General features: G+C 34.6%; 1 protein-coding gene across 1 annotated transcript; it reads right to left on the reverse strand.

Annotated features, from left to right (window-relative positions):
• Positions 7817 to 9440, reverse strand: LOC107642805 (dof zinc finger protein DOF1.1). Its single transcript, XM_016346281.2, has one exon. The coding sequence runs from the start codon at positions 9171 to 9173 to the stop codon at positions 8088 to 8090; it is 1086 nt and encodes a 361-aa protein (XP_016201767.1). The 5' UTR covers positions 9174 to 9440; the 3' UTR covers positions 7817 to 8087.

Consider the following 9922-nt stretch of genomic DNA (forward strand, 5'->3'; position numbering starts at 1 on the left):
AAAATAATAATAATAGTAATAATAAAAAAAATTTAGTATATGACACTATTTTTATGTATGGTGCTTCTTAGAAAAATAATTCCAATCAGGAATACAATTTTACTGCACATGTACTACTACTTATTTTATTATTATTATTTATCTTTAAAGAAAATAACAAAGACATATGATGAAGATGTTTGCCTTACAGATAGTGCAAGTTCGCATATCATTCTCAAAAGTAATATATATTTTACTCATCTTGTACCAAAAGAAGAATATGTTAATACTATTATTGTCTCAGACAATGTGATGAAAGGCTCCGAAAGAGCTATAATTTTGTTTATCGAAGAAACAAAATTCATAATAAATAATACACTATTGTTTACTAAATCTCTAAGGAACTTGTTAAATTTTAAAGATATTCGCCGAAATGGATATCATATTGAAACAATGAATGAGGAAAATCATGAGTACTTATATATTACAACTCATGATTCAAATAAAAAGATTATATTAGAAAAGTTGCCCTCACTTTTTTCTGGGTTATATTATACTAAATTTAGTACAATTGAATCACATGCCATTGTAAACTAGAAGTTTATTAGCCCAAATGAATTCATGATTTGGCATGGTTGATTGGAACATTCTGGAACAACCATGACACGGAGAATTATTGAAAATTTCCATGGACATTCACTAAAGAACTAGAAGATTCTTAAATCCAGTGAATTTTGTTGTGCTGCATGTTCTCAGGAAAAGTTAATTTTAAGGCCATCACCATTAAATATTAGATTTGAGTCTCCTAAATTCCAAGAAAGGATTCAAGACGATATATATGGACATATTCATCTACCATGTGGATTTTTCAAATATTTTATGGTCCTAATAGACGCATTTTTGAGATGGTCACATGTGTGCTTATTGTCTTCTCACAATCTGGCGTTTGTGAGATTACTTGCTCAAATTATTCGATTAAAAGCATAGTTTCTAGAAAATCCAATCAAAATAATTCGTCTTGATAATGCTGGTGAGTTCACTTCTTAAGTCTTTGATGCTATTATATGGCCAGAATAAGCGCTGTATATCCAGTAACTCATGTTCGCACATAAAATGGGTTAGCAAAAGCACTTATTAAACACCTCCAATTAATTGCTAGACTATTACTTATGAAAATGAATCTCCCAACCTCTGCTTGGGGGTATGCTGTTGGGTATATGAAGATGGTAAGATGACAAAATCTTATATTTATGTAGTGGTTTCAAGGCACGATTAGATCGCTTTCTTTAGAGAAATATTTGTCCCCACACTTAGTTGCTATAGGGTTGATGACAATACTCTCCCAGGATACAATGAAACCTAAGAATTTCTTAATTAGCAATAGTAAGAAATTCTCAACTCTCTTGAACAAAGAAAATCTCTTAATGGTTGAGTAATTTGTACACTTAGTACGTCATATTTGAAATAGTGAACAAGGACTTATTTATACATATTGCACATAGCAATTATGATTGGTTACGTATACAAATGGTTGTGTCTTTTCTATTGCCAATAGATACAATGTTTTGAATATACACAACTCTTAAAGAGTTGTGTCCCTTTAGCCAATAGACACAATGTTTTGAACATACACAATCCTTAAAAGGTTGTGTCCCTTCAACCAAATGGTACTAAACGGTTAGTAACCGTTTATTAATAATATTAATATTAATATCAATAATATTAATAATATTAATTAATCAAATTTGTAAATACCCTTCATATGCCATTTTACATGTTGCAGCACTTATTTGATTGAGGCCAACAAGTTACCATCAATTCTCTCCTCTGTAATTAGCTTTTGGCCAGCAGTCAAATATTTTTCATTTAAGGATATTTGGGTGTGCGATATATGTCCCAATTGTCCTACCTTTTCGCACCAAAATGGGACCTCAAAGAAAATTGGAAATTTATATAGGATATGAGAGCTAAGCCTCAAAGTAGTCCCTGAAGTTATACTCGAGTCTCAAAGTGGTCCCTAAAATTAATAGTTACCCAATTTCATCCTCGAACTTGCATTCCGAGACTCATACTAGTCCCTAAGACACTTTCTGTTCATCGAAACACTAAAACAACGTCATTTTGTATTTAAAAAAAACAGAGCCTCCCCTTCCCCTCCCCTTCTCCAACGTTCACTATCGCTTTTCTCTCATCTTCGGCATCTCTCTCCAGCCACCCAATGCCCGTCTCAACTTTTTCTCCCTTTTCACCAAAGTCTGCATCTTTCACCTCTTAGAACCACTTCTCGCTTCTTGGACTTCTCACTTTCTGCATCAAACACGCAAAGAAAAAGATAAAAAAAAAATAAGTCTTTTGGACTTGTACCATGTTCTCGCTAGAAGGAGGAAGAACAAGGGCTATCCTCTGTTCTGCTGTTTCTCTGCGTCAGTGAGAGATTGACGAGCTGGAGAGAGAGGTTGGGGGTCATGTTCTGTGAGTGACGATGAGGCCGAAGGGAAGGGATAGGCCAGCAGCGTAGCGTGGTGACAGTGGTGGCTGGTCTTGTGCGAAGGGGAGGAGAAAAACAAGGAGAAAAAGAATAGGAAGAGGAGGGAAGAAGAAGGGATTGTGATGTGGTCTTTGGGGTTGCTAGCGGCTGGTGGCTGGCGGTTGGTAGCTTGGGAAGGAACGACATAGGGAGATGTCGCGGCGGTCTGGGTTCGACGGCAGCGTGGTCCGCAACAGAGAAGTCAAGGAACAAAGAATAAGGGGGAAAGAAGAAAAAGAGGAAGGGGAAGGGGGAGGGGGAGACTCAGGTGTTTTTTTTTTTTTTTACAAATACAAAACAATGTCGTTTTAGTGTTTCGATGGACGGATAATATCTTGGGGACTAGTATGAGTCTTGGAGTGCAAGTTCGATGATGAAATTGGGTAACTATTAATTTCAGGGACCACTTTGAGACTCGAGTACAATTTTAGGGACCACTTTGAGGTTTAAATTGGGATATCATTCTCCCTCTATAGTGAGGTATCTTGAGATACAAATAGGAGAGGTGTTTAAAGTTCGATTTGCTGATTGTCATTTTGATGAATCAAAATTTTTAACATTAGGGGGGAGAGAATAAGCTTCTTAAAAAATAACTTAATTAGAATGCATCATCCTTGATGCATTTAGATCCATAATCAGAGCAATGTGAACTAGAAGTTTAAAAGATTATACATTTGTAAAGAATAGCAAATGAATTTCCTGATGCATTTTCTTATACGAAAAGGATAACCAAATCCTACATACCATTTAAAAAGGCTCCAATTCGAATTGATGTTCCAGTCGAACAAATAGCTACCGAAACAAATTCACGTCAGAAGCGTAGTAGACCTGTTGATTCCGAAGACAAAAATTCTCAAAAGAAAGAGGTAAATACTATTTCTGTTAAAAATATAAAGACATACTAAAGACATCTGCAGTTGTCCAAAATTCTGATATAATTTTGACACCAGAAGATGTTCAGGTACTTGAAAATTCTAAAAATTGTGAAAATGATGATATCTCGATAAATTATGTCTTTACAGGAGACAAAATGAAACCAAAATAAAAAAATTGTCAATAAAATATTTGTATATAATGTGGCATTACACATCATGCATGAAAGTAAGGATCTTGAACTAAGAATAGTTGAAGAATGTCGACAAAGGAATGATTGGCCGAAATGGGAAGAAGTCATGAAGGTTGAGTTAGAATCACTTGCAAAGCATGAAGTTTTTGGACTTGTAGTCCGTACACCAGAAGATGTAAAACCTATTGGATACAGATGGGTATGTGAGAAAATGAAATGAGAAAAATGAAGTTGTACACTACAAAGCTCGACTTGTGACGCAAGATTTTTCACAAAGACCCGATATAGATTACGAAGAAACATATTCCCCTATAGTATATGAAATAACATTGCGTTATTTGGTTAGTTTATTCGGCTACATATGCATCTAATAAATGTAGTGACAGCTTATTTACACGGATCATTAGATCGTGATATCTATATAAAAATCACTGAAGGGCTAAAGATATCTAAACCATCTAATGAATATTTGCAGGGGTTGTACTCAGTCAAAGTGCAAAGATCTTTATATGGTCTAAAGCAATCTAGAAGAATGTGGTATAATCGTCTTATGGAGTATCTGGCAAAAAAGAGATTCAAAAATGATGAAATCTGCCCATGTGTTTTCATAAAGAAATCTGCATCTGGATTCATTATAATTCCTGTGTATGTTATCATTGGAACCCCTGAAGAGATTCTAATAATTATAAAAGCTCTAAAAGAAGAGTTTGAGATGAAAGATCTTGGAAATACTAAATTTTGTCTCAACCTGTAGATCGAGCATACAAAAAATGGGATCTTTATTCATCAAACGACATATACAGAAAAGATCTTGAAGAGATTTTATATGGATAAGTCTCATCCATTAAGTATCCCAATGATTGTAAGCTCTTTGGATGTGAAAAAGGATCAATTTCGTCCTAAAGAAAAAAATAAAGATATCCTTGGTCCTGAAGTACCATATCTCGGTGCTATTGGAGCACTAATATATCTTGCTAATAATACACGATTTGATATATCATTTGTTATGAATTTACTAGCAAGGTATAGTTCTTATCCAACCAGAAGACTTTGGAATGGAATCAAACAAATTTTTTGATATCTTTATGGAACAGTTGATATGGGTTTATTTTATTCATATGAATCCAAATCATAATTAGTTGGCTATGCAGATGCAGGATACTTGTCTGATTCACACAAAGGAATATCTCAAACAGGATACCTACCAATTCACATATGGTGATACAACTATATCATAGAGGTCCATGAAACAGACGATGGCAGCAACATCCTCTAATCATGTTGAAATACTAGCGATATATGAAGCAAGTTGCGAGTGCTTTTGGCTAAGGAGTTTAATCCAATATATTCTATCATCTTGTGGACTAACTGATAGAAAAATAGCTCCAACTATTTTATTTGAAGATAATACAGCATGCATTGCTCAACTTAAGGGTGGATACATTAAAAGTGATAGAACAAAGCATATTTCTCCCAAATTCTTCTTCTCTCATGATCTTCAAAATCAAGGAACAATTTATATCCAAAAGATTCGCTCGAGCGATAATCTGGCAGATTTATATACAAAGTCATTTTCAAAATCCTCCTTTAAAAAATTAGCACATCAAATTGGGATGCGCCGATTTCGAGATATTAAATAATGTCAACAAGAATGGGAGATTGTATTTTTTTTTCTTTGGTCAGGTTTTTTCTCATTGGGTTTTTCTTGACAAGGTTTTTAATGAGATAGTCCCCATCACGAAGGATATTGTACTCTTTTTCTTTTACTAAAATTTTTTTGAGTGAATACCTCATCCAGCCCTTGACAATTATCTCGAAAGGACAACGAGGCCCCCAAGAAAAAAAAACACCCAATCCGGCCCCTGATAATTTTTTTGGGACTGATTAGCCCCTGTGCCAAAAAAATAACATTGATTTTTTTTTTTGCACAGGGGCCTCGTTGTCCTTTCGAAGTAATTGTCAGGGGCCGAGTTGGGTTTATTTTTTTTGTCATGGGCCGGGTTGGGGTTTTTTTTTGTTAGGGGCCTCGTTGTCTTTCGAGATAATTGTCAGGGGCTGATTTGGGTTTTTCTCAATTTTTTTCTATTGAATTTTTTTTAGTAAGATTTTAATGAGACAATCCTAAACTGACATTCAAAGAGAGTGTTGTGATAAAAATGGTTATGTGGATGCCCATTTATGATGCGCGGTTCAGTATTCTCAAGATAGAATAAATTTAATAAAGTTTGAAAATGTAATCTTTTATACGTATATAAATAAGAGGTTAAGCCTAAGTTAATAATAACACACAGCAATAACAAATGACATTATTCTTTTTTTTTTCTTTGCCAAAGCAAAATCCATCCCTTTTTGAAAGAAAACTCACCAAATAATTGTTATATGTTGCGCAAATCCTCGAAGCCCACCCAACAACTAGTCCACCAAAAACTATGAAACCGTATTGTATTCAGACGACAGCATATAAGCGAATAGCTAAGGAGGGAGAGGAAATTGGGCATATTATTTGCATGTCTTAAAGAGTTGGGCCACGCACGCCATGGTCACCAAATTCAATAGGCCTTTTTACCACTGTGTTTAATATTTTTTCAAGACTTCGCCCACTTCTAATATAAAAAGCTAACTCCCTTTGGTCTAAAATTAGAAATGCTCAGAGATTAGGAGCTAATATTTTTATTTCAAAAAATAGAAAATTAATTATTACTATCATAATTCTTGCACAATAATTTTTTTTTCTAAAACGGGTTAATAAGTAGACCAAAATAAATTACTCAAGAGCAAGGGATACATCTTATTACACAAGAAATCTTTGACTCTTTAGTTTTAGATATTGATCTTTTATTATAAATTTTTTATTTTTATTGTAGAATCCGAATTCTTTAGGATTTCTTATTTTATCTTATTGAATCGTATTTCTATCTCATCGAATTCTCCTAAACCCTAGAACAAAAATGGAAGTATACTTTTTTTTGTGTGTAGTACTAATAGAAAAAATACAAAACATGGTACAGTAATATCAAACTTCTAGCAATATGTTATCAAACATCACTTTTTTTGTGGTAAAATACGTAGTTGATGTTTTCTTCATATTCAGATAGACAAATAAACCACACAATGTATCATATTTTATAGGCATAATTCTATACCCGGCCGATGTACATATCTAACTATCTGATTAGTCCAATGCTTGTGAATCGCGGCACATAATGACATCAAGGCGACACAATAAGTGCAACATGAGGTAATTAATAACTTATAATAAATTAATAATGTACGAGGACCAAACTAAAGAAATTGATTGAGAAAAAGTGTCTTTTAGCTAATAATAAGCTCAAATACGAAAACTTATTTTACATGTTTTCAGATGACTAGGCTATTTAGACTTATTTTCCGTTCTTAATTACTAATTAATTAGTAGTATCAAATTGAAGTAGACAATGAATAGACAACATTGAGTTACATGCGCGAACGAAAAAAAAATTGTTGGTAACAACACTACTAGCAAAGGGGGAAAAAAAAAAGAAAAAGAAAAAGAAGAAGAAGAAGAAGGAGTCAGAGATAGGTCTTCAGTGTAAGGCTGTGTCATATATATAGACCAAGTGCAGGTGGGAATCCTCGCAAACACCATCAAGATTCTAATGCTGTTTGAGGAAACTGTTGCCAAAGGCTGCTTTTGCATTAGATTCATCAGTTTCTCGTAACAAAACAAAAATCTCTCTTAAGTCTTAACATATATATTATTTACATTATTACATATGCTACCCACCACATCTTCACTACTTAACTAATATTACTTACTTACATGACAACGAAATTAAATTATCCCTAAAGTTATTGAGCTTACCAAGATGATATATTCTTCTACACCAGCTTTAACTTATTATCCAATTTTTTTAATCATAGGTTAACTGCCTCTGTCTATATAAATTTACACGCCCTAAATCTTTGCATTCCAATGCCTACTATCTACTATTATACATATACAGTATTTTAATTTCTCTTTAGTACTGTTAACTTATTTAGATTTCGTATCTGGGCGTTAATTTTAAAGCTAAAGTAAAGGCTGATGAAGAGATTGAAAAAAGTTGAAAAGGCAGAAAAGCAAAGGCACAGAGATAATTTAACTATTTAATTAAGTGAAGAGATTTATATGAAAACTAATTGATTAATTAATATGTAAGAGAGACTTGATAAAATCTACCAAGTATTATAAGTCCATTCATTCCAAACTTTTGATCGGGAACTAATTAAACTAAATACACCATTATCATAAACCAAATATATATAGTGAAAATTAAACAGATCAAAGAAACATGCAAGAGTGAGAAATAATAATGCTACAGGTCCATAACTCATATTCATATACCACCCAAACAAGCAAAATAAACCACCAAAAAGGAAAACATACACTCCAAAAATAAAGATTAACATCTACAAAATACAAACAAAGGAGAACTAGCTATCTAATGAGGTAAAAAAAAAATCTTTTTTGAAAGAAGGAAAAACATACAGTTGCAGTTAATTAGGGTATGCACCATTGGTTGCAGCAGGAAGATCAGAAAGCCAGGGAAGGGTTGGATTATTCCAGCAGCCCAATTCAGCGGTGGAAACCGAAGATGATTCCAAAATGGTGGATAAAGAAGAAGAAGAAGAAGAAGCAGCCATGTTTGGCATGAAGATTGGCGATGAATTATTGTGAGTGGCATAGTTATTAGGTGTTGACCTGAGTTTGTGATAAAGTTGTTGAATTCCATTGCTACTGGTTTGGTGTTGTTCAGAAAGTAGAAAGGAAGTAGCAGCTGCTGCAGGTTGATGCTCTTGATTGTTATTATTATTGCTTCTCCACAAAGAGCTGCACAGATCCAATTGAGGAATGTGTCCAACTCCAACTCCATCATAGCCTAGGGTTGTTCTTGGAATATTATTATTCATCATCAATGGCTCTACTGCAGTACTACTCACCATGTTGTAGTTCCGTTCTTCCTTCACTGAAACACCGTTCATGAGCATGGAGTTAGGGTTAGGGTTAGGGTTTTGGCTCTGGCCAGCTCGGAGTAACGCCAATAGATGACTATTCTGTGGAGATCCCCATAGGATTGGTCCTGCTGGAAGATCGTGGTGGTCGATTCCAAGCGGCGATGATGATGATCTTCTGAGCTCTGATGCCACCATAGCTTTCATCTTCGGGGTGGCGCTTGCAGCCTTTGCCGCTGAGGAGTTCGAGACACCGATGTTCTTGTTTTTCCGGCAGCCACCGCCGATGGGGACGTTCCTGAGAGCACCACCTTTGGTCCAGTACCTTCGGCATGTCTTGCAGAAATGGCGAGGCTGAGTGAGGTTGTAGTTGTTGTAGTAACAGAACTTTGTGTTGGATGAATCGCATCGCGGACACCTCAGATTCTCCGAACTATTTGATGAGGTGGCGGCCACAACCGTAGAAGTAGGTGTAGAAGAAGAAGAAGAAGAAGGTGGTGCTGGTGGTAAGAGAAGTCCTCCTCCTCCTCCTCCACCTCCATTATTACTAATAAGATTGTTGTTGTTAATGGAGTATTTCTTGTCAGGAGGTGCTACAAAGCCAGCACCAGCGAAGAGTTCTTGAATCATATTATTAGTTTCTGCGGATCTACAACAAATCCAAAACGGCGAAAAGCAAAAGCTTGTGCGGGTGAGTCTTTTTGCGGTGTGGTAGTGGAGAGAAAAGCAAAGTTAAAGAGTAAAGAGAAAAATTAAAGTGGGTTTTGCTTTGCTATTGTGCTGTTATATATTTCATATACACCTTTCGGAATTCAATTTGGTTCGGGTTGGGTTGTTTCGTTGTTTTTTGCTGACAAATAAACGACACCTTCACTTGTCGGTCATGGCCTTGTTCCTTCTTGCACAAAACAATATATAGAATGGGGTTTTTATTTAAAATTATTAACTAATAATTTTTAACTATTAATTTTATTTTAAAATGACTGAATGTGAGTGTTGGCCAAAAATTATATAGCACTCACTTTCATTTATCCATTCTCTTTTCTCTTTCTCTCACTTCTAACTTTTCACAAAAATTATGGATTATTATTTGAAATATAAAAATTCTAGTTATATGCATTTTACTGTATAATGTGATAGTGTGCGGTCTCTGGTCTCTGGGAAAGATAGATAGACATGATTCATGAGGTCGCCCATGCATGTAGATGTAGGCCATCCATGTCATAAACAACCACCCCTTAGTCTTTCGGATTTGACTGTATACAGTGTTTTTTTCTCACAAATTTACATGAAACCAAAGCTTTTATATATATGGATTCTATATACATGCATATGCTATAGTATTTTCATATATATATAAATAGTTTTTTATTTTTTTC

This window comes from Arachis ipaensis, chromosome B05, assembly GCF_000816755.2.
Source record: "Arachis ipaensis cultivar K30076 chromosome B05, Araip1.1, whole genome shotgun sequence".
Taxonomy (NCBI): domain Eukaryota; kingdom Viridiplantae; phylum Streptophyta; class Magnoliopsida; order Fabales; family Fabaceae; genus Arachis; species Arachis ipaensis.